This window comes from Mycteria americana, chromosome 9 (assembly GCF_035582795.1).
Source record: "Mycteria americana isolate JAX WOST 10 ecotype Jacksonville Zoo and Gardens chromosome 9, USCA_MyAme_1.0, whole genome shotgun sequence".
In the NCBI taxonomy this organism is placed as follows: domain Eukaryota; kingdom Metazoa; phylum Chordata; class Aves; order Ciconiiformes; family Ciconiidae; genus Mycteria; species Mycteria americana.
In genome coordinates, this window is record NC_134373.1 from 43,188,185 (window position 1) to 43,213,378 (window position 25,194).

Below are 25,194 nucleotides of genomic sequence, written 5' to 3' on the forward strand. Positions count from 1 at the left end.
TTCCTGTTTGTTTTTAGTATTCACTAAAAGTTTCAGCTTACCAGCAGCAGAAGCACTCCCAAAGTATTTATGGGTCAGCCATGCTAATAAGCTTGTCGATAGACAGCCAGGTAATGTTTATATAGAAAAATTAAATACATCTCTCAGCTTCTTCCATGCTGGCTTCCAGGGTCATGGCTATCCCCGAGTCCCCCCTCGGGTCCCCATTACAACTGCAGTTATTTAAAATACGAGCCTGGAGGCGAGTTCAAGTACTTTGAAACGGGACAGTGCTGTCTTTTACCTGTGGTTTGGGCTGGGAAGGGCTGCTCCTGACGGGAACACGCGGCTTTCGGTGGGGTGAATCGGCTCTTTCCATCAGGGAAAAAACCTGGAGGCAGCAGGGGTTGAAAAATCTTAGACCTCTCCTAGTCGGAGGATTTGCGTAATTTTTTGGAAGATGTGGGCAGCCCCTGCTTGTGCAGAGCAGTCTGGCCGGCGCTGCTGCGGAGGGATGGAGTTACTGCTCGCTGCTGAGTTATTTGAAGTCAACGATCTTCACAGTGCTATCGAAGAGAAGTTTGAAAGTGATGTAGAAAAGGTGTTTTGGACAGTAAATTCTAAGTGATATTTTTGAAGATTGCAATTGCTTGCTATGCTCGTTTTAGCTTATGAACACCAGTACAGGTGGAGTAATTCATGATCGGCAGCGTGCACTCACTGCTTGTGGCCTCTTTTACCAGCCAGCCATCCGTTCTGAACACTGAAGAAACAGATTTTTATTTTTTTTTTAAATCCTCTAGGTGAAGGGATTCTGTGTTATGTTTATGTTCTCCGATTGAAGAGCGTATCTGTATAGATATGGAAACTTGGATCCAAATTTGGTATTTCATAAAATACTCTGAACGGTTTGATTTGAAGTATGCTGTACTAATGAAGTATGCTGTACTTCCTAAAAAAGGGTAAAGAAGAACATAAAAATTTTGTGAAATGACAATATCAGTATTGGGAAAAACAATAAAATTGTTTTGTTCGCTTTGGGTAAATAACAGGCTGTTCAGTAGAAATATTTATAGTGGTTTGTGCATTTAGAAAGCCAACTTTGGTGACATACCTGGTGTTAGAAAACTTTTGACACCATCTTTAGATCCTCAGATCTATTCAGTGCTAGCAAAAATTCAGTTTTCTGTGAAAAGTTTGGTCAAACCAAGTATTTGCAAAAGATCTTAATTTGCCACCTCTGGTATTGTGGTGTTTACTTGGTTCTTACTGTAATATTTTACATATTGTTTGGAAGATGGATAGTGTTATTTTTCCTAACTTGAAGGTGGTTGGGTTGTTGTGGGCCTTGCATCTGCTGAGTTTGAGATGGCTGGGGCCTGTTCCGTACAGAGTCTCTGGGCTCAAAACTTGTTTATTCAAATGTGGGAGAGAAAACGCAAGAAGAGATGGTCCTGGGTAGGGACTGAAGTTACACCTCTGAAAACATTAGTGTGTATGTGGTTGTTAATTCATAAACCGGGTGCGTCTTCTCTAAAGATGTAATAAGTTGAGGTTGCTGCATTTTAGCCATCGCAGAATTAAATATGTTTCTCCATCACAGCTACGTGTGAGCTATGACTGAAATGTAATCTGATAATACTTTGTTTTGAATAAAACCGTGAGAGTGGAAAGGCTGTTCAGGAAATTTCTGATTAGTTTTATAATAAACTTCAGGACAGGCAAATCTCTTTTGGAGTTCTATCTTGATGGACCTTAGTAGACAACAGAAGAACACAGAATCTTGTAACGAAAATTAGTTTTGCAGATGGAGGAATATAGAACTCGTGCTTTCAAGCAGCATAAACAAAAGTTTTCAGGCTGAGTTGAATCCGAGTCCCTGTGATGGTCCACTGCAAAAGAGCTGGGGTTTCTGATGGGTTTACAGTGAGTTTACACTGGAGCGGAACCTCCTCTACAGCTGTCTTGCCATTATTTGGGCTTAGAATATGAAACCCTTCACTGTGGGTATTCCACACGTTTAGGGAGATACAATTTTGCTATTTGGCTTATTACAAGGAGAGGCAGCAAATTTGCTGTCGTAATGATGACTGTGCTAATAACGGGTTGCTAAATTCTTTTGGGTTTTTTCTTCCCCTAAATTGTTTCAATGAAAAGTTTCTGATTTCTAGAGGAGAAAATTGTCACAAAGATATTTTTAGCCAATCCCGAAGTATTTCAGCAGAAAATAAAAACATTTTGGTATGCTGCCTTACTATTTCAGAGACGTTTAGTTTGGGTGCCTTGTTGTGCTCTGCCCCTTGGTGCTCCTCCAGCTTCCACGCCACGTGGCAGGTTCTGGCACGAGATGCCCGGCGTCCCCCCTGCTGGTGTCCCCCCTCCCGGCGTCCCCTCTCCCTGCCCGTGCCGGGGCTGCAGTCGGTCAATCTGAACGTGAACAGTATAGCTCCCTGCCCGGGCAGGGAGATGATGTGTGTGCTGATGCTGTATTATGGAGAGGTGGTCCTGGTCTTCTGGATAGGGTCTGTAAAGTCCTTGGAGCTCATACAGACCCTTCAGTACAGCTTTGGAGGCAGAAAAACCCCGAAGAATTCCTCTTTGCTTCCGAAAGATGATCAGACTGAAGGATGGAGCAAGGACAAACTTCCTTCACCTTCTCATCACTCCTTTTCCTCCTCAGAGACATTCATCCCTTTTTTGAGGAATTCCTTCTTTTCCATTTATGTTGTGCTTCTCAGGGAGAAGGACGTTGGCCAAGCTCCTCTCTGTGCTTCTTACCTCTTTTCCCGTGGTCACAGCAGTCACGCCGACTCTTTGCCCGCTCCCTGCTGCTATTTAGATAAAGTCGTGCCCTCTGCCTCTTCCAGCGAAAAGGAGGCAGAATTTATTTCCATAAACAACATTTGCAGCTTGAGGGACTAGCTCTTCAAATTGCAGTCTCTGAGGAGTCTCCTCATTCCTCCAGAAAGCGATGATTTAGCAGAGTTTAATTACCAGCCATTAATCCCAAATATTTTATGTTCGTATTATGCATTACATAAATATACCTTAGGAAATGTTCCGAGAGGAATTAAACAGCATATGTAACGTATAATTGTGTGTGTACGTGTGCAGTGCAGGTTCCCAAGCAATTCTGTGGGTGAAGCGTAGCTGCGGAGAGGTGCAGCGTCACGCTAAGAGGCAGCTAAAAGCACAGCACGGCTACGTTCTTCTCGTACTTTATTTCTCTCCTTTCCGGCGGTACTTCGGAATGGTTTTGACTGTGAGATGTGTTCTCTAAGATAAAATTCTGCCTATTAGGGAACGTAGATAGCAGTGTAGTCATTAATTCCTTTCCCAAAGCCAGGTGAGAGGGATCAGCAGCTCTGCTCAGACGTGAAAAAAGGCGTCTGATAGCATCTCGGGGATGCCTTTAGAGCTGCGCCGGTGCCGCAGCCTGGTTAGCTCCCGGGGGGATGCTGCCGACCCCGGTACACGGTAACGCGGAGCCCGTCATCCGTAGGAAATCACATCGGACGCGGGGGGCTTGAGACTCGCCACGTTTAAGATTTAAGCATCTATCCGATTGCTATTCCATCTTTGCGTGTAATCACAGCAGAAGCGGATCGTTTCTTCCTGTTGCAGCATATAAAGGTGCTACTTCTGATCAAAGGGAAGGATAAAAAAATGTATCAGATAATACTGTAAAATGTTCTTCGCTCAATCGAAGCATAAACTAGAACAGCAGAAGCAAAATTTCTATGCCCAGAGTCTGTAATATTTATTTTTAAAAAGCCTTTTATGTGAATTTCTGCTAGCTTGTTCTAGCAAGCCCTGATGTCTGATTTCCTTGGAAAAATCATATATTTTTCCTTTAAAAGTCACTTAGTCTGCTTCCTGTGCATTTTGTAGAACAGGGTTTATTCTTCTAGCGTTTTATTTTTTGGGTTGCAAAACCCAATGATTTAATTACTCTTCAACTAGTAGGGAAGCCTTCGTAAGTGACAGTCTTCCAAGATACTAAGCGTCAAATGTTTCAAAGTAATTTTGATACCGAAGATGAAAAATGAATGTGATGGCAGAAAGATAAAACCACGATCCCTTCGTTAAGATAAAACGGTCACGTTGGAGCACGGCGTGGAAGTACGCAGCTTGAGAGGCACCGCGCGCATGGGTTAGTCCCCGGCCGGGCTGCGCAAGCCTTCTGCTGCGGGACCGGAGACGCGGGAGCGGGGAGTTCTGCTTATCCGCGAGAGGAGCGAGGAACGCTTATTGCTAAAGACAGATTAATCGGTGTTAATTAACCAGCCTCAGTCAAGAGGCTGATTTAAAGCGTGAATGTAAAATTAGGTAAAAACGCAGGTGTTTGTTGATGCAAGGTCGAAGTCAGAAGTAGCTGGGAGGGGACCTGGCCTCTTCTGCTTCGCTGCAGACTGAGGTTGGAGCAGGAAACTCTTGATGATTCTGTCGTCTTTTGGTGGGCTTTTGCTTTAGAATAACGATTATAATTATGTGTATACGTGGGATGTTTCCTTTCTTTTCATATACTGTTTCCTAAAAAGGCAGTCTATCTTGTTTATTTTTGTGTGCTTATATGAGATGCTATAATTTTCCTTAAAATTCAAAATTGACTGTACAAATATTTCTCAAAACTAGTCACTAATAATATGTGAAAGATACTCTGTCAGGGTTGGGATACTATATTTTTCAGGATGGATTTCTTTTTTTGTCACTGAAGATTGATGGATTTGTTTACTTACAGGGATGGGATTATGCTCTCACATGCCTGGTAGTTAAAACTAAATAAAAAATAAAATAAGTTGGTTGGAATTAGTTTGATATACATGTTCTTCAAATGTTTTCAATAGCTATAAAAGTGTTTTCCAAACCTTTTCCATGTGCAGAATCTCATGGAGAATCTGGTGCTACGCTTTGTGATCCTGGTGTAAATCTCTTGAGAATAGTCATTTACTGTCGTCGTGATTACAATCAAAGGCTGCAAGGGAACACATCTGGGTTCTTTAATCATCTTAGAAAGGATGTAGGTATAAATTCAGACCCAGATAGAGATAAAACCTCACGGTGGAGCACAGGGAAAATTGTGATGTGCAATTACTTTTTTTAACATTCCTTGCTGAGTGCCAAGAATCGCGGAGCCGTGTTGGTGGGGGATAAAACTGCCGCCCGCATACTAAAAGTTGGCCTTTTGCTCTCTTGCGTTCCAGCTGTTATTTCTCGAAACCAAGAAGGACCTGGAGAGATGGGAAAGGCTGTGCTCATTCCGAAGGACGACCAGGAGAAGATGAAAGAGCTGTTTAAAATCAACCAGTTTAACCTTATGGCCAGTGACTTGATTGCCCTGAACCGCAGTCTGCCCGACGTGAGGTTGGACGGGTGAGTCCCCCGGTGCCGCGTCTGTCGGTGCCGCCTGCAGAGCCGCGGCACGGGCTGCGCCCGCCTCCGGCCCCGCTCGAGGCGCCAGGCACAGCGCTCTCGGGGCTAATTAACGGGCGTTATTAGCAGTGGTTGCCTAAGGAAGCTATTTGAAAACGCCGGGGTTTACCCGTTCGAGAGTTGGCTTCTAATGCAAACTTTTGCAGGAGAAGAGGTACTGCATCACAAACCTTGTTATCCTGTGCAGTTTATTTTGTGAACAGCTGAAAATTGGCAACTTGGAGCAATCGGTTGACATTGCGGCACATAACGAAATGCCCTCTGGTGCGTCTTATCACCTGGAATAATTTAAATATTTTTTTTTCTTCAGGGAAGACTTTATTTCTAAGGTTTTGCAATGGTAAAAATATCAATGTCTGCTTTATAAATTTTCATAATTATGCTGTTGGCATTTAAAAATTGACATTTTAATGCTGATAAAGAGAAAATACTACCAATACCAAAAACTACCTGCAGGGTGTAGTTTTCTTTTGGTTTTATCCATAGGCATTTCTGGAATAATCAGAATTTTACAGAACATCTTTCAAAACGTTTTGCAACAATATAAAAACTAAAGGGGGTTTTGTGGTTGGGGTTTTTGCAGGGTTTTGTTTTGTTTTTAAGTCTAGTGACTTATAGTCATTTTTGAGTGAAGCCTGAAGTTTGTGTGGTGACTTTGAGCCTGTGGAATAGCTTAGGGAGTGTTTCACCAAGTCCGTTGAATTATTTTTAATGGCATTTACAGATTAATTTTTCCAATCACAGCAGTGGGCTTCTGTTCACACGTGTATTTGATGTGAAAGTACAAATGTGCATGTTTATCTCCACTTAAACAGGGATTCCGATTGCTATCTGAAGATCCTGTAAGAAGTTATGGTAATTACCAAAAAAAAAAAAAGTCTAGGTCTGTTGTATACGTTGTTTTCAGCAGTCGAATTCCCTCCTGTCTCCCAGCAGCAGTGCAGTAGGCTAGCAAGCCCCTTTTATTTAGCTTGAAACTTTTGCATAAAGCAAAAGCATTCTCCTAAGAATGTTTAACTGAAATTGCATGCCTGGAGGATTATCCAAGCTTACATGCTTTTGGAAGCAAATTTTCAGAGGCGGGATTTTTTTCCCCCACTTAATTTTTATAGAATCCCAGTGTTGATTGGATTTTATCTTCTTCCAATTCAGTTTTTTTCCCTGTTCTCCTTCAGCTACATAAAAGGTCTGATTCTTACAACAAATAAAAATTTAGAGAAATATAAGCACAGCTAAATATATACAAGCGGTCAGGTCTTCTAAAAGCTCCCCTTACTTTTGCTTTTTAAACAGAATTGTCGCTTAGCTGAAATCCTGCTTATTATGCTTTGTTTGAAATGAAATTCTTCAGGATCCCATGACATTTAAAAGAAAATAAATACTTTGCTCCCTGGATTTCATTTCTAAATGCCTGCAAATAAGAGAAGCAGAGGGGCCACTGTAACAATACGGCTTGTTCGCAAACACCATAGGCGACACTTCTCCCCAGCGTGATCGTTTGCAATGTGGTGATGCCAAGTTTCCGTAAAACAACGCCTCAGATCATTGCCAGCAAAAGCGTATTTCACGGAACGGAAGCGTCGGAAAAGCTTAATTGCTTATCGCTCGTTTGTTCTTTACCACTTGCCCTTTTCCAGAGTGCCGAGGGTGGTCACGACGAGCGGCTGGAGCGATTCCAGCAGGCACGGGGCATCTTGCAGAGCTGCTGGGAAGCGAGGAGGATGCGCTGCGCTGCTGGGCTGGCTTTTCCCTTGCTGCTCCCGAATCGTTTCCTTGCACCGTGATGCTCTTGGCCGGTGGCCCAGCTTACAGTTAAACTAGCCAAGTAGCGGTCAGTTCGGTGTTAACGTGCTCCTCTCTCGCTCACGTAGCCTTTGCAGCCCACAGAGAAACACGAGCCGAGTGTCGCGCGCACCAGAACTGGCACTTGCAAAGCCTCCGGTCTGTTTTGGACAGCTCTGTCCTTTCCCTGGAGCAAGCGTTGGAAGGAAAGTGCGCGTGGGAAAAACAGGCGAAACCTTCGACTTCATGAACGGTGCTGCTCAGTCGAAGGGAGAGGAGCTATTTAGTGCTGAGAGAAATCTGTCTAAATGCGTTTTCCTGATGAAAAGAAGTTTCATACTCTTTGTTGAAAGGACAGAAAGTATTATGGGATTTAGAAAAAAAATAATTTTCTCATTTTGCTCTTCAGACAGATGCTGTCTGTACATTTTCTGTCTTTAGGGAGTATTAAATTGTTCTGAAAGCCAATTTATAATGCTCTGCTATTAAGGAAGAATATGATTTTATGGTTAATATATTTAGTGGATGACAGAAAGACATATTTTTATTGACGTGGGGGACAGAGGCATCCGATTTGCACTGGGTGTCTAACTCGCTGTGCCTCCTTTCACATTATAAATGCAAGCTTTTCTTTCAGAGGCCAGGAAGTTTTCCGTGGCAAAATTCGATGAATAGAAGAAAATAAAATAAAAAATGTTCTTGCTAGACATGCTGTCTAGTTGGAAGTTTGTAATCACCTGTGTGCTTTGTATACTGCTGTGTTATGAGTCGTCATGAGCTGATGGAAAGACCAGTGTTACCACGGTATAAATGTATTAAAGCAGCGTATTGGCTGTGGAGCAGCCGCACTAAATGCGGCAGAAAACTGGAGGCCAGAGAGACGAAACGTTGCTGGAGGATGTCGGGGTGAGGTTGAGTAGCTGTCGGGCAGCAGCGGAGGGCAGCAGGGCGAGGGCAGGCCGCCTCTGCCGCGGGGAAGCTCTGGCGCGGGGACGGGATCAGCCCCGCGGAGCTGCGCGTCGCCGCCCAGTTGCGTGCGGGTTGAGCGCTGGGAAACGGCCAAGCTGCTCTCCATTTCCGTGACGATGCCGGGGGATTAAAGGAGTGAAGGGCATTTATACAGGGCTAATTAACTCTTGGCATGACTTGACCTTTTTATTGTATCTATCGCATGTCAACATTTCGCTGCGTGTAAGCGGCGTTTTCGCGTTTCGTTGAACGTATGCCATGCCATTAAGTCGCAGTCTCCGTTCCGGCTGCCTGCGCAGGCAATTAAAGGGATTCACGTGCCATCGGGGTTGTGCGGGGGTCTCTGGGGCCGGAGGGGAGTCACGGCTACTGGCAGCGGTCCTGAGTACCGCTCCTCTTCTGTCGTGCACGAGACGTCCCTGACACATGCAGCGACTTTCAGTCTTGGGCTGAAAGACTGAGATGTTGGAAAAGCAGCTGAATGCCTTTTTCTCAGTGACGTCCTCTTCCTGCTGCCGGTGGTGTCAAGTCTAGGCTTAAAGCAGAAAATGGTGTGTCCGACTTCCCACACCCTGTCGTCAATGAAAATACAAGCTCAGCTTACCTGCTGGTCCTGCGTTTAGAAGGTTTTACGATTTTGAGCTGTGGTTTAGCCCTAAATGCAGAGTGTCATCTCCTGGTGAGGTTTCCACTGCCTTTATATCTCTGTAAGAGTTATTTAGATTTGTGCATTATAATAGTATGTCCACGTAGCAAATGCCTGTCTGTAAATAGGTGTAAGGATTCTGGTAAGAAACAAACAGCCCAAGATAAAGAAGAGTCTTCTTGTAATTTCTCATTCTAGAAATTCATTCTTCAGTTATGCTGCAGGATGTTTATTGGCAAAGTCATTGGGAAGAGGGCAGCGAAAGGGAAGTAGTGCACTGACATGGTAGCTTTCTCATTGTTGTGGGGTGTATGTATATATATTTTATATATATTTTTTATATATATATATATATATATATATATATATATAAAAATAAAATTAATCCATGCCCATTCTGTTCCTGCTCTGGCCTTCCTCATTCCTTTTCCCTCTTCGATCCTCGCTGCACTTTTTATGCATGCAGGCAATTTTATCCCATCCTCTTGGTGTGGGTGTCCAGAATTCTCTTGCTTTGCCAAGGCTGCCGCTGCCTACGGAGCGGTTTGCCTGTACTTCTGGGAGTCAATGTACAGCGTACAGACTTGGAGTAAGGATCAAAGATGCTCGTCATTCCTTTTCACTCTCCTCCGCAGCTCGGTACTCGTATCCCACGGCGGCAGGTAGTACCAGGGCTCTCGCTGTTTGGGATCGTTGCTGCTGTTGTGCCTCCAAATGATCAAAGTAGTGCTGCGGCAAATGGGGGGGGGGTGTAAGTGTCATAAGAGTCTAAATAAGAAACACATATTTAAGAGGGGAAAAAAAACCTGCGGGAATCTTAATTTTTTTCACATGAGCAGACGAAAGAGCTCTGAAACCTTTTATGACTCTCTGATTAAATGTTTGATGACTGTGAGCTAATTCTGGATTTACACTGCAACCGCAGTACTGTAAGATGAGGGAGATTTTTTTCCCCTAAAGAAAAATGTTAGATTTCTGAAAAACAAAAATTTCGTTTCATGAGTTGCAGGAAGACAGGGAAGGCTGGGTTGGTTGCTGGATAATGAGAAATTCCCTTTACAGTTTTGTGAAATAAGGCGTCTGTCTCTTGTCCCAAACATCCCTTCTCCCAAACAGGGATGTTTGTGAACAGACCTGATGTGATGTCCTGACCTCCACCAGGCCCATGGGAGTTTGCTCTGACTGCCGTAGCAATGAGTTCTCTCATCAGGAGACCACCGGATCCTCCTCCCGTGTGCTGTAACGAAGCAGTATGGCTGAATCCCGCAGCACCTCTGCTCCTGGGCTGGTACTGTAATTCCAGCTGATGAACGCGGCCGGCACGCTAACAGCTTAACTTGCTTCCCGTTACGTCTAGTGTTGTCTACCACAGAATGGCCCTCGATTGCCTGAGTTCTGCTGGTAATGGCCAACCTGAAGATTTTAATCAGTGTCAGGTCTAATTTGAAGTAGTATTGATTAAACCTTAAGCCCAATTTAATTCAACATAGAAATGTTTAATTTTATTTCTAAGTATTTTCTCTGGCAAGGGAAGAAATCCATCTTCAATCTTTTCTGGATGAGTGAGGTTGCAAGTGCTATTCTACAAATTGTTCAACCATTATAATTGGATTTTCTTATTGAAATTTAGGTTGAAGTTAGCTGTTGCGCTGTGTTTGTGTGTGTGTGTGCTTATGAGCATACAATTCTGAGCAGAAACAAACTCAGGATTTTCTAAATAGTAACCGTCGCTTAAACTCAGTGCCACGGTTTTGTGTTGGCTTCTTCAAAGCAAAAGCCTTGACGGGTGGTCCCGGGGTGGGGAAAGAGGCTTTGGAAGAAGTGGTGTAGAAGTGGCAATCTCTGCCTGTGAACATTTCCTTTGTGAAGCATCTGTGAAAATCCATTAGTGCCTCCAACTCCGTGTTACAGGGCAGGAAGCTTTGATTAGATTTTTTTTTTTTATTAGATTTTTTTTTTTTGGCGAGACCACTATTTGTTCTTCGCGCAATTAGCTCTGATAAGGGAGGGTAAATTGTTTTATTCTGTGATGTTCACATCTCATGCAGAAAGTGTCGTATTAGTTCTTTTTCCAACTCTAAGTCGTGGTGGATAAAGTACGTAAGAGTTCCTTTGTTGCCAGGTTTATCTACTTACAGCTTCATATAATTAAAAGCTAATTTATTTTTTAAGATTTTACTGTGTATATACAGTTACGCATAGAGAAACTAAACGAGCCAGGAACAAGAAAGCTCAGGGAGAAATCAGTAATTAGTTTTGGCTAGAAATTACTTTGAAACGACAGTTTAGAAATTATTCCACCTTGTTTGAGGGGAAAAAAATCACCCAGGGTGACTGCCAGTAGGGAGAGAAAGTACATACAGGTAATCTGTATAAGATCGAAGCCAATTCCCAATGTATAAATTAGCTAAGACTGTTAAGATTAAAAAAAGAAAAGCAATTCTCCAGCAATGAGAAGAATATGTTCATGAGTCAACAGATGGCTTCTAAACTGGTTTTGTGAGTCTTTCATCTGTACTTTCCTATAACAAAAGGAACAATTAAAATTTGTTGCTATTTCCCCTTTGCTGCTCTTTCTCCCGTAAAAGTTGGGGTTTGATTCCGTTCTCGCTTTCCGCGCTGTTGTAACTGTGTGGTGCCAGTCCCTGTTCGCACTGCTAGCTGGAGCAGAGGCAGGACCTGCCTCCATATGCCCCAACTCAAATTACCCTAGCTCGGCCCAGGAAGGGAGAGGGGACCTTTTTGGTCACATTTCCAGATAAACGTAAGCTGGCATTTGCAAAACGTGTCCTCTTTGTGGAGCATCTTGGGATATTTGGGGAAATTCCACTTAGAATATCTTTTCTAACCATTTGGTAGCTGTGTTTCTAAAGGCGGCTGTAACGAACCACAATAACTTCCCAGGTTTTTTATTCATTGCTGCGTTGTGGCCACGCGCGTTGGAAGCCTAATGAGGTTCACGTGTAGCTCGAGCAGTGCTTACAGCCCGTTCTTTACTAGCTTGCCATTTTACTAACTTCTAATTGTTGACCTCTCTGTTTCCCCGTAGTGTCAAAGCAGTAGCAACCGCCATGAGATTCTTACACATGGGGTTGCTTCTAAAATTAAAAATTTACTGCTTTGATAGCTTTGGCATCATCAAAGCTAAAAATTCATAGCTTTGATAGAGGGTAATCAATGCAAGGAAGCCTCTGGTCTCTGCGTGGCTTCACAGGTGGACGTTGGATCGCTCCCAGGAGCCGTGGTCAAGACAGACCAGCAGTTTGCTCTGCTTTACACGGTTGCTGTTCAGCAAAAATTGCTGTTCTTCACATTACTTTATCAGGTTGGCAGTTAGTTATTTGTGCCTGAACTAGGAATGAGCAACGCACAGGTAAGAACGTTGTCCATATATACGTGCGTGCCAAGTGAAGCCTGGTGTGCGTGACAGAACAGCCACGGGTACAAAGGGAAGATTTTTGGTTCAAACACCATCAGCAAAGCACCCGTGTGTAAGAAGAGAAGAAAATGTGAATGCTCGGTGGAGGTATATTTGTACAACTCTTTTAAATGGAAGTGGCTTACTCTTGTTAATCTGAAAATGGATTAAACTTCCCTACGTCTGGAGGTGTACCGAAGGAGCAGAAACACTGCTAGGGAGAAGGGATTGCATCTGGGGGTTGTGTAAGTGGTTTTGGCTGCTGACCTAGTTAGTTCTTTACACTTAGTACTGGCATTTATTTGTAGACGTGAATGTAGGCTTGCGTACACATGAATCTTTGAAGATGTCCTTTATTCAGAGAACTTTCAAAGATTTTGATTTCCAGAAAGATAAACCTACTTCTTGTTGACGTGCTGTTTCACGTGGACTGTAGTCTGCTTTGGAGTAGGGCAGTTAATATGAGGAGATAGGATTGTAAAATAGAAGCAGTCAGCTCCTTACTTAGTGTTAAAGTAGTTGAAAACAAATTTCAGTTCCTGGCAGCACTGCTGTCAGCTTGGGATAGTGGCCTTACTAGACAGGCACCCAAAATACCACTCTACTAAGTATAAAGAATGATTTTATTTATAGAAAAAGTGATCTGAAGAAGAGATTTTTATTTCCTTTACTTATGGCTTCAAGTGGCTTTCAATACTAGTAAATGCTTAAACAGTTCGTGTAAAAGAAAGGAGAACCTCGGTCCTGTTTGGCAGGCATTGTTCTCATTGCTTTTTTTCTAGTAATGAATTTGCAGGCTGCCTTGGAAGCCAGCCCTGATGGGACCTTGCCTCCTTCCCACCGTATCTTCTCCCAGAGAGTCTGCAGGACAGCTGGCGTGCAGCTTTGCCCCAGACCTTTGAAAATGGGGATGGTGAGGGTGCTTAATTGAAGATTTTGATTTGCATGGCTTGTCTTTTAAAAACGTGCGGCTATTTCACATTTTTAAAGTATGTCAAGGTTATCCACGCTGGAAGGATAAGCCCGTTCCTAGTTTTCCTGTAAATACCCTAAATAATGTGGCAATGACAGCTTAAACTGGTAGGCATTGTCCTCGTGTGGTGCGTGCTTTGGAAAATACGTAGTATTTGAACAAAAAGGATGCATATTTCTGTTAGATTGATCTTGTATCAGTTCTGCCTCTCCTTCAGCAGCTCGTCCCAGGACGGTTCCCCCGTGTACCCACAGGCTCATCTGACCCTCGCTGGCAGCAGAGTCCACCCCGTGAAGTGGCCGTAACTCAGTTTTCTGATTTAATAGTGCAAGGCTGTTCAAGCATGAAATTGCTTCCTTCGTGTAGAGCCGTCCCCTTTGCCTGGCAAGTCAAGGCTCAGAAACGGGTGGTTACTGTGATTGCTGCTGTCGGCCCAACCAGTTGTTCCAAGGAACAAAGTTCAGCTTTTATACGTGCCTGTAAGGGAAATGTGGGAATGAGTCTCTAGATCCAATTGAGAAGCCAGTAGAGCCTGCAAAATTATATTCAGCAGCAAGAAACAAAGTAATCACAATTTCTTTACTAAAACAAGAGTCCTTAATGATTAAAGCATGTTGTTACCCTTTTCGGGTTTTTTTTTTTAAGAGGACGGGCAGTGAGACAAGCAAATGCCATCTCGGCCATGCAGCCTGTTAGACAATGCTTCTGCAACCGGGTCATCAATATAAGCTCGTTTCTGCAGGCAGCTGAGCAGTAAGCATGGGCACTCAAAGCATGAAAGATCCTTGGCTCAGTTTTTATCAGGAGGTATGTAGAAGATAAAGACCGGTTAAAAGCATCTGTCCGAGGCAGTCCTGGCCCCGCAGTAGAAGCTGTGGCCACCACCTGGGTGGGCGTCTGTTCTGCTGTAGCTGGTCATGGTGGATGTAACGCTGGGCAACTTCTGTTTTGGGGTATCTGTCCCGCTCCGCTGGCAGCGTGGTCTTGTTTTTTGAAAATGCTTGTGGCACGTAGAGAAAATTCACTTTATTGCAAAGGAGTAATCCAAAAGAGTTGTGAGAATGTCAGGAAATATGCCTGTATGGATAATTCATGCTCCTCTTTTACATCCTCCCTGATGGAAGCTGTCCTCCAACTGGGTTATGTGCATTCAGTCAGAGAAATTGGCCACTCTCTACCCATGGGATACCCTATGGGATAATGGAGTTTATCCCATAAACTCCATTAAAAATTTATGCATTATTGTTGCAAGTAAGAACACAATAAAAAAAAGTAATTTCCCAGTAATTTATGTGGTAGTGTGCACAGGCTGGAAAAAGCACTTTGAATTTTGAAATCTTTGGAGACTTGAAATCTTTTGAAATTTTTGGAGACTTCCCGAAGTCTACTGATTTCCTGCTCTTGACTTGCTTTACGTACGGTACTAATCCTCGTGCATTTACAAGATGAGCTGACGGGCCGTTCGCTCAGACAGTCGGTGGATGTGTGCGGATGACGGCGCAGGAGCAGCGGTTTGCCGGGCTGCCCGCGGAGGACCGGAGGGTCACCAAGCCTTTGGCTGACTTGTTGCAGTCGGTTTCTTGCCGGGAATTCAGTTTTGGGGGGAAGCTTTGAATCCAGCACATCGGTTACCTGCTTTGCCACGCACAGCGTGGAGAAGCGTCTTATACCTATCAGCAAACGCCGGATGAAGAACCAAGCGACTGCGGCGTGACAGCGTGCCATTGCTCTTATCTTTACTTCACGCGATGCAGAATTTCTCCCCTTAGCTGGGGGGTCCAGAGCTGTGTGAAAGCAGAAGCATGTGAAAATGATTTCTTTGTTTCTTATATCCTTTATTGCAGATACAAATAAGAGATGCTGGGGATTCAAAGTTGGGGAAGGTTGAGGTTAGCTTGGCGAATTTCGAAGAAGATTCAGCAATGATATAATGAAAAATGGCACTGGAAATGGAACGAAATTAATCATCAAAAACCATCCAAGAAAGCCTGATCTCATCTGAACTGTAATTTCCGTTACAGATCTTTGGTTTTTATTGGGAAAAGTGGAGAAGGTACCAAAGGGCCTCTAGTATCGTCCTCTGAAAAAGAAATAGTTCCCTCTACGCTATGTTGTTTGCTTTCAATAATACGGTACTGTATTATTGTGTTCCTCATCAAACATAAAAAGAACTTTGAGCATTTAGTAAATGGCTGCTGAAGTAACTTCTAAAATATTGAAATGGAGTTTGGGGTTAAAAATCCCCAAGGAGGTGTTGATATTCAAGGCTGTACCCGAAGCTTTATGAACAGTGATAGCTGAAGGTGTGCGTGAAGGGTCTTTGCTCCTGCAAGGTGCAAACCTATTTATGCTCCGTAATGACACACCAAAGAACAATTTTCATAAGATACTTTCACATCCGTCATCTGCTGGATATAAAAATTGGTTAGCTTTGGAGTATTTTGATACAATAAAATTCAGTAAGACAACGTCAATGCAGTTGTGGAACAGTTCTACTGTCCTCTAAGTGAAATAAATTTCTGTTCAGTTATTTTCTATTTGCCTTTGATTTGCATAAATTTCAGTTTAAGATATGAACCGGTGCAATTGAAGTAAATTTATTAAAGCGGAGTTTAAAGCGGTGCGCCTTGAAACGCCGCAGCAGGATCCGTTGCAGGCTAACGCGGTATTTCTCTGGGTTGCGAGCGATAGCTCTCCGTGGAGCCGCAGACGCGGGCTCCTCTGCAGCCCCTGCAGAGCCCAGAGCTGCGTGGGGTTGTGGCAAGGGGGACGCGAGAGGTCAAGCTCAAATTCCTGCTGCTCTGGCAGGGAGTTCGAACACTCAGTCTTGTCTTCTCTTCGTAATCCTGTACCATATATTTAGTTTTCGTGCTTTCCATCTCCCTAAGTAACTTACAGGTTTTATTTAAACTAGATAGGAGGAGACTATTTCAGGCAATAGGATTCTCGTAGTACAGGAGTTATCGCTTACTCTAGAAATAAATTATTGCTGACTGGGGTAGTTAACTTGCATAAATGTGCGCAAGTTATCTACCGTGCAATCACACGTGCAATCCAACGTGTGATTTTTAGAAAGCAAAACCAAAACCCGAGCCCGAGCAGTGGCGGTGTGCCCATGGCACAATTAACGGTCTTGAAGGGAAAGTCTGTGATGTGGAAGTATTCTCTAAATGTAGTTTTCCGTAAAAGCGCTGGCCGAAGGCCTGGCTTTGGAGAGGTCTGTAGGATGTTTTAGCAGCTCTGATGGCTGGAGTTACGCCAGTGCTGCGTTTGGCTTCCCGTGAGGTACTCGGTGTTTCAAAACCGCTTTAGCAAAGAGAGGTGGGGGTGTTGGTTGCCATTCTTTGTAGAGGGAATCCAGAAATGGCCTTCTATTACTGCTGACCATTGAATACGCTCTTGTTTTGCCAGAATATTTTTTTAAGTGCACCTTTCCTTGTGTTTTTAAATCCTGTTCAAGAGTAGAGGAAGGTGGAAACACTTCGAGTATTTCTGTGGGTACCGACACTATCCCACTGGAATAATGCGATATACAAGTGCGCTCTTGAAAGCCAGGTACAGCAGAGCACAAATAACATTCGTTATGTGCTATTAGCATAGAATAAAGCATCCTAACGTGCCTTGGCATATAATCAATACGCATTGATATGATTTGGCATCTTGTGAGGTATCTGAAGGCGATGATGGCGTGTTTCAGGTCTAGAGGGAGATAAACATGACCGGCTGCCAGCTTCCCTAAGCAGCGATGCATCCATCTCCGCAACGGTAATACCTGAGCATCGAGACCGTGCGTGCTGACTTGCTCTCAGGGGGTACTGGCGTGGGGGCTGATAAGAAATGGCAGATGTCAGGCTTTCTGCATTTCGTAACGACAAGGGCTATGCCGAAATTTCAGCTCTTGCGCCACAAAGCTATGGAGCGGTGATGGAGAAATCCTGAGTGAACACAGGGGTAGGTGCCCGAGACGCCAGCGTTGGTGATCGGTGCTGATGGGAACATGGCAGGCTGTCACCGAGTGTTTCTTGAGGGCACCCGGCGGCTCAGGAGGTATCACCGACTGCTGAAGAAGTGCTTCCCGAGGCGGGAAGGCACGGGGGCCTGCAGGGTCCCAGGGACGGCTTCTTCTCGAGCCTTGGGCTGTGGTTCTTCGTACGGCAAAACCGGCGTTGCTGTGGGGTGCTGCGGAGCCTTCTGGGAGGGAAGGGTGCTTTTCTTTAATCGGCAATCGGGAGTTTTTTAAATGCCTCCCTGCGGTGGGAGCAATATGCTACAGAAACGCACCATTACAGAGCAGTTAGTCCACACCAGCCGTCAGCTGCAAGATTTAAACACCAGAATAATCTCGAAGTGGTCTATCGTGATAAGCAGTTTCCTAATCTTTTTCGGGGTGTATCTTGCCATCTGTTTTCATGAGGAAGGTGCCAGGAGGAGGGAGAAGGATGAAGGAAGGTGACAGGCAATTACCGATGGTACGGCAGGGTCTACCCTTGTCCAGACGCTGTCTGTGGAGACTGTCCATCCTTCCAGGTCATTCCTCCGCTTGCTTTTCAGAGAAAACTTCTGCGGCACTAATCAATACGCGATCATGAACTTTTGGAAGGCTTTGACAGTATCGTATAAGCTGAGCTGGAGTGCTTTGTCACAGGGACAGCTTTCAAAAATGAAATCCTTGAATTCAGAGGCATCAAGGCATAGTTAAGGTTGTCCAGCTTCCTCTGCCTCGCTCCGGTTGAGGTTGCCTTCGGTTCCTGCCGTTGGCACGGGCGCTCCCGCGCCGCCCTGCCTGCAGCTGCTGCCCGCCCAGCCTCAGCCTCCGGTGATGAGAGCCCAACGGTAAAAATATTAGCGTTTAAGGTAAAAATATTAGCGTTTCAGTTGTCCTATAAATACTTGACTTTCCCTGAGCTCATTTGAGAACTGGTAAAGGTTTTCCTAAGAATTGGCATGTAAGATGATATTCCAAGTAAGACCATGTTTGCATACACGGAGTTGTTTTGGTACGTGTGGTAACCTCTTTAAAGGTGAACTCTTCCCCTTTGTGTAAAATTATTCTTGATCATTCTTCAAAAATAACATGTGTGGATGTGACGCTAAATTAAGACAGCCCAACAACTGCAAGGTATGAAGCTCACTGGAAGGTAACCACACCTATAAAAGGTGAATTTATTGATTTAATTCGCTTTATAACTTCTGATGTTTTGGCGGTTTGCTTAACTTAACTGCAGCATTGTCATTTTTAACAGGCAGTTTTGCAGAGGATCTTGCTGCATAATGATAAACTCATCACTTCTGCTTACGCCGGTTTTTGGTATGGGTCTGTATGTGCACTACTGTGAAATTAGGAGCGAGTTTTTCTCACGTCTCGATCCTGCTTTCAGGTGTTGAGCCATGACCTTGCACCGTGTGTAACCGATAATGGTGGAGGCAGGGTGCAGACAGGAGGGACCGTGGCTGCCTCGGGCCGACGGGTGCTTTGTGGTTGCGTTAGCTGCCGTTAGTCGTCGGTGCCCAGGGATCGTGATGCGCCGCGATCCGTGCTGGGGTGAACTGCAAATAGGAAGAAGTAGGTGCGTGCCCCGCTCCCTGGCAGTGCTGCCTTTGGGGCTGGCGGAGAGCTTCGGCGGTGTCCAGCAGCGTGCCCGAATGCCCTCCCGGCACAGCGTTCGGCTCGGAGCTGAGAATTAACGGGGCTGTAGGTAATATATGAGATGATCATATTATCTGGAAAGAAATACAGCAGCACGTTGTGATACGACGTAGCAGGTTTCTAAACCGGACTAATTTTAAAATGCAAGAATTCAGCGGGGAAGGAGACAGGAACCAAGAAGCAAAACAGAAACAAGTGCAAAAAGGGAAATTACATGTCGCTGCGGCAAAGAAGAAGTGAGGAGCTTACATTTCTTTCAGATGTTATCTACTTACTGCACATATTAATGCTTTTGCACAATCATAGATACTTTATAATGCTGGAAATCATGATTCCGGTGGAATGTAGCATTGCATCAGTATATTCAATAACATCGTTCATCATAAATAGTAAACACCTTTCTGTGAGGAGAGAGACCTTCCTATCCCACAGAGATAAGTTAAGGTTTCATATGTGCATATATGTAGGTTTTTATGTATGTATGGATAACTAAAACTATCTACGCACATGCTTATATAAAAATATATAAACCTATTTGTGTTAGATACTTGAATAAATATACTGCCACTGTTGCACATGTAATATTAATCAGCGCATAAATATGAATTAAAAGCAGAGACAGAGATGCAGTGAGTGGCAAGTCAAGAGTTATTAATTTAGCACTGGGAAATGGTGCATTCGCCCCTGTTCTCTTCCCCCACCGCCGATAACCGAAGCCTGCAGCGTGCATCGGTTTCTCAGTCTGTCTACACCTGGCATTTGGGATCCCCTCAGGGTCTGCTGACCATCAGCTCCTCAGGGTCTGCTGACCATCAGCTCCTCGTGTCACTTGATTTCCAGGCTGTTCCGTGTTTCTCTTGCCCGCACCCGGCTGTGAGCCCCTCTGCAGCGCACCTGCCTCGCCTCGCCGGCACGCCGCCCTGCCTGGCCGCCGCGGAGGCTGCTGGCCTTTGCCCGCGCCTCGGTGACTGCTCCCCCGCAAAGCACCCGTGCTGCGGCAGAGCGGGTCCCGGTGCCTGCTGGCACTGGAGCGTACGGTAAATCTGGTCTCGCAGAGGAACCGCACCGCTGGCCTGCGTTGCCAGCCTTTTCTTGATGGGTGTTCATCTTTTGTGTTTTCAGTAAAGCAAAGCAATAAAAGGTAATGACTAAATAATCATGAAAATCCCTCGAGTCGTATAAACTACAAATACTTAACACAGTTCTGTATGTTCCCAAATGCATCGTATTAAAAATACTACCTAATAAATTGGATTTAATAGTTATATTCTCGTTTTTTCCCTCCAAATACTTTGCTTTCACGCATGATCTTTTGCCTTGAGTTGCTTCCCTGAGAGCTTCCACACAATTCTGGAAAGGATAAGATCACAGTGCAACCCTTCACGCTCACGTACTTTGCATGCAGCCGATGGGAAGGATGGTAAATAGGTAGAGTCTCACTCTGTTTCCATGTTATTATCTTGGAAAATGTGTTTTTCTCACATTTAAACAGCTGTATTTACTTCATGTGTATTCATAAAGTAACATCTGATGACTGCGTGAGAAAAACCAACGTTTCTGGGAAAGTATTTCCAGTGTCAGTGTGTGTTGAACAATCAGTATGCATTGTAAATAGTGCAGGGGTGGCGGAGAGGGAGTCCTTGTCTTTGATAGCGTGTGAGTAGCAGATGACTTATTTATCGCTTCTTCAGCGCGTGGTGTATTTTTGAATTGGAAAAAATGCAGCGTGAGTCACTGCCATCATTTCGGTGAAGGGACGTGAAAGGTTTTTATCTTTCGTGGGCTTATAAACACTTCCAAGCGAGCAGGGTGTGAGGCGGGTGTCTGTTTGGGGCTGAAGCACCGTGAGAGGTGTGCCGCAAGGGCGGAATGGAAGTTGGTGGCGGCTGAGCCTTCCCCGGGAAGGGCACGGGGCACGACAGAGCCCAAATCCCCAAGACGTTACCCTCTCGCAGGATGCGCTCCGCCAGCATACGCAGCCCAGAAGACGGTCCCTGGGTAGGTGCTCTTGGACGCAGCGGGGATGCAAGAGCTGGTCTACAGCGGAAGGCTGTGAATTTGTTGCTGCAGTCGTCGAAGGAAAGCAGAGGAGCGTGCGCGGCCGTTGGCTCACCGCGGCTGGGAAGGGGAGGTTTCGGTACGCCGGCTCTCTCCCGACCGTGCCCTTCTCCTGCTGGTCTTGCACCATCTCTCGCACCTCCCTGGCCGTCTGTGCGCTGCGTTCGTTCACCGACCGTGCAGAAAAACGGGCCGAGCGGTGGGCTTGGGGGTACCTTAGTGAGGGGAGTCAGTGCGTGAAGAGGCGTGATGAGCTTCGGGCTGAGAGCGTGGCCGTACGCAGCCAGGAGCGAGGTGAGGGGCAGGGTACAAATTAGTCACATTTGTACGGATTGTGATTTGTTTTCCATTGCACATCTTGTAAACGGCAACGGGAATGACTTTAAGAGCAAGAATAGTGATTATACACCCACTGTGTGGTTGTATTATTACCGATCTTAGTTGTTTAACTTTTAAAGTGAATTGAATGCTCATGAAAATTGCTTTGAGTGAGTTTAGTGAAAATAAATCAATGTCTCACGTTTGCCAGAGAACAAAGGCGTGTTGGTAAAAGCACAACCTTCTCATCCAGAGCAGTCTCAGCCTCAGCCGGTCATATTTCAGTCTCTGTATCTCCTGCTTGCCTCCTTGCTTCATCTCCGTCATCTTTAGCTACCGAGCTGGACGTGGCAGGTTCCCCGTGGAGCGGTGCCGTTGCTGTTTGCTCGGAAATGCTGCGATAGGACTCGGGACAACAGTGCGTGGGTAAGTGTGCGCAGGGAGCGCTGTGCCCCGTCGGTGGGAAACGTCAGCGTTAGGTGCGTAACAGACGTGTCGGCAAGCTAGGGACGTTGTTTTGTTTAATGCAAGCAATAAATGTTTTCACCGTGGGACTGATGGTTCTGGACTCGAGTCATCCCAATGACCAGAGCAGGAGCCAGCTGTGTGACACACACACTCATCAATTAACAACCTCTAATGACTTCTCGTCCGTGCACAGTTTGCCAACTCCAGAGCAGTTGCTTTTTCAAAATTTGGTCCTTAGGTCACTGCCTGCCTGCGGTGAAAACTTTCCAAGGGAGGGAGGAAGGAATACCCTGTAAGAAATAAAACGTAACGCAACGTGAAACATGCCTTGAGCTTCTGCCCTGAAATGGTACCGATCTCTAAGGTGAGGTTAACGAAGCGCTGTCCCGTGACGCTTTGTGTTTCTCTTGCAGCCAAAGTGGCCAGAATCAGCGTATTGCCCAAATAACTTGGGTTGTCCTAATCTATGTCGTGCTCATGGCTTTAGAGGGAGCCCAAAAACTTGTACCTATAGGTTAGCTAAAACACAAATGTGTTTGATATGATGTATGATATATGATGATAGCTAAAACAGAAACGTGAACAACCCCAAAATCTATCTAAACATCTCAGCAGGTCTCAGAGCTGGGATCGCAGTGCCCGTTGCTCACAGTGCTGGTGCCTAGTTAACATCTTGGCCTCTGCTTTGCAAAACCAACTCTCCACGAGTGCAAGTGGGTTCCCAGAAACTCCCAGAAAGCAGAAGAAAGTTAAATTTGTTGCGGAGCTGCTCCTCTTGGAGTGCCTGGCTGTTTTCCTGGCTCTCTGGTTTTCGGTGTGTCGTGGGGTCAGCACGGGGGACGGCTTGCCGTCCAGACTGGACTAAACATTCCCCGTGGTGGGTTAAGTGCTGCGATAACGTCTAATAAACCACGGGTACGCAATGATTTAATGCTATAATATAGACAAACTACCAGCATTTACATTTTCTGCTGAAAGCAAATGGCCCAAATTAAACAAAGTGAATAGATTTAATTTAGTCTCTGATGAGCAGATGCGGTATCAACAAATCCCCGTCCATCGCTTGGTGTACCTGGGGAACTATACGTAGCAGACCCACAGAATGAACTGATTTGGAATCAAATAATCCTCCTCCGCAGAGGATAATCCCACCATGTAATTGTCCGTGAGACTAAGGAGGGACGTGCAGCAGAGCCTTTTGGTGTGGGTAGAGGCAAATGTAATAAAAAGAGAAGGATTCCTCACTTTATGGTACAGTAACTGATGTAGGGTCCCTGTGAAAATTTTGAAGGAGGACATATAGTAAAGATGCTGTTCCTGGATTTTTATGACCAGATTTATCATCATTTAGATTGGTCTGTCTGCTGCAAAACATAGGACGTGCGACCTCTTCGTGAGTGTCCTCAGCTCATTTAGCCCTTAGCTTCTCTGGGTCCTGTAAGATACCTTGGCGAATAATAAGAGTGATAGTGAAAATACTGAAAATCCTGGCAAATACTACATGATGATGGAAGAGGTGGAGTCCCCATCCCTGGGGGTGTTTAAAAGCCGTGTAGATGTGGTGCTTAGGGACATGGTGTAGTGGTGGGCTGGGCAGTGCTGGGTTAACTGTTGGATGTGATGATCTTAAGGGTCTTTTCCAACCTAAACAATTCTATGAGTCTATAAATATTCTTCTCCTTAATACTCTATTTGCGCTACAAAATTAGCGTTAAAGTGCAAACAAGGAGATACCCTTTTCTTCTTGTCTCATTTCACTACTGACATGCATTTCTGAATATTTTAAAACATAATTTTGTGTAGTACTTCTTTTCCAATTTCCAAAGTTTTATCTGTTTTAACTGTAATTGAAATGGCTGTTGTGAAATACGGGACAAGCAGAATTTATTCCCGCTTTGTATATGCTTTGAAGTGTGATGTTAAGCTCTGGAAGACAACTCTGAACGTAAACAGCACTGAGCTTTGTACTACAGCCTTTCTGTTTTTCAGTCTTTGATATCTGACTTTCAGATGCCAGCGTTGACACAAGACGCCTTCCAAGGACAATTATGTGTGCGAGGAAACCTTTTACTGTGCCTTGGAAACAAATAAATGCAAAATGTCCTTTTTTGGACATTTTGGGACGTTTGTCCTGCTGGGCTCACCCTCCCTTAGACAGCTCTGGGTAAACAGAGGGTGTCGTCGTGGATGATAACTGGTAAAGGACTTTTATTTGTTTGTCTGAACTCTTGAATCGAACTTGTAATTGATGGATAGTTGTGTAATTAATTAGATCGCTGGAGTTGTGAAGGTGGGGTGGCTACCAGCAAACTTCAGTGGTCCTCATCAAATTGATGTCAAGACTTGGGGGGGGGAGTGTATACATTTTTTTTATATATATATACATAGTCACTATTAGCATTGGACTTTCTGCTGTCAGATCTAGTTACCAATGTCTTATACATGTGTGTGTATATATACGTGTATATATATACATGTTTATACACACATATTACATAGAGATGTGTGTACATATGTCTAGGTTATTGTGTACATAGATGTACACCATGAACCTTTTACCTGTGCCATAGAAATCAGCTTTATTCTGTATTCTTCTGTATTCTCTCCTCACCTTGTACTGTGAAAGCTGTGGGCACGATGTTGTTTTATCTATTTTTCTTTAAATGTCAGTGAGGCAGAAGAAAAGGTTAAAGCGAGTTTTGTTATGGTAGGTGATGTTTGAGAAAGAAACCGTGTGGACAAGCTGGCTTTTCTTCAGGGACCTTATTCCTTTGTTCTCTTGGCCCTTGGCAGAGAAGTTGTCTGCGAGGAGGAGGCTGCTCCTGAACAAGGACTGGTTGATTTTTCAAATAACGCAGGCAGAAGTGATGTGCTGTGCCTGTGTCGCAGTCGGAGAATACAGGCTATGCAAATGCTAGTATCAAACTCACCAATTTAGAATTTTTTAGTGAAGCTTCAGGTTTGTGGTATTACAAAGATGCACGAAAAAGCTATACGTAATTTCTTCTCGCTTTCCGTGTGGTTTAATTCTCTGGTGCGCGTGTGTCGCTGCTGAAGACGGGACGTACCCGCTCACCCGTCCCTTCTGCAGGGGCTTTCCTGACACGGTGGTGACGGCAGAGCCGGAACATCATCCGGTAGCGAAACAGCAAACAAAAAGAGTGGACTTTAGTTTAAGTCACAATGGGTAAAAATCCCTATTAGGTCTGTTTAAGTGACGTGACTTGACCGGTGTTGACAGGCTGATGTGGGCATGTTTGTGTGTTTGAAATGTGTCCAAGATCTGGAACAAATATGCAGAATTTGGGGTTGTCTTTTGTAGTAAGCAAATAGCTTTAATTTGCTTCCACAAAATCAGCAGTGTTTGGTATCTGTTGCTCACTTTTCCTTAATTTCTGCATTTTCCAAAAATAGGTGAAATTATTGTCCTCTCGTTCTTCCATTGCATGGGCGTATAGAGTGTTCTAGAAAATAGTAATTTTTTTGTTCTTTTTGAGAAACCA

The 25,194-nt window shown here is 44.6% G+C and overlaps 1 protein-coding gene across 4 annotated transcripts in view; it reads left to right on the top strand.

Moving 5' to 3' along the window:
• The window catches only part of GALNT13 (polypeptide N-acetylgalactosaminyltransferase 13), a 157,245-nt gene that overhangs the window by 58,692 nt on the left and 73,359 nt on the right, over window positions 1-25,194 (top strand). For all 4 annotated transcript variants that reach the window (XM_075511935.1, XM_075511938.1, XM_075511934.1 and 1 more), the window contains one exon: window positions 5,184-5,352. In XM_075511935.1, coding sequence (XP_075368050.1) covers window positions 5,184-5,352 — 169 coding nt within the window. The remainder of the gene's footprint in view (window positions 1-5,183; window positions 5,353-25,194) is intronic.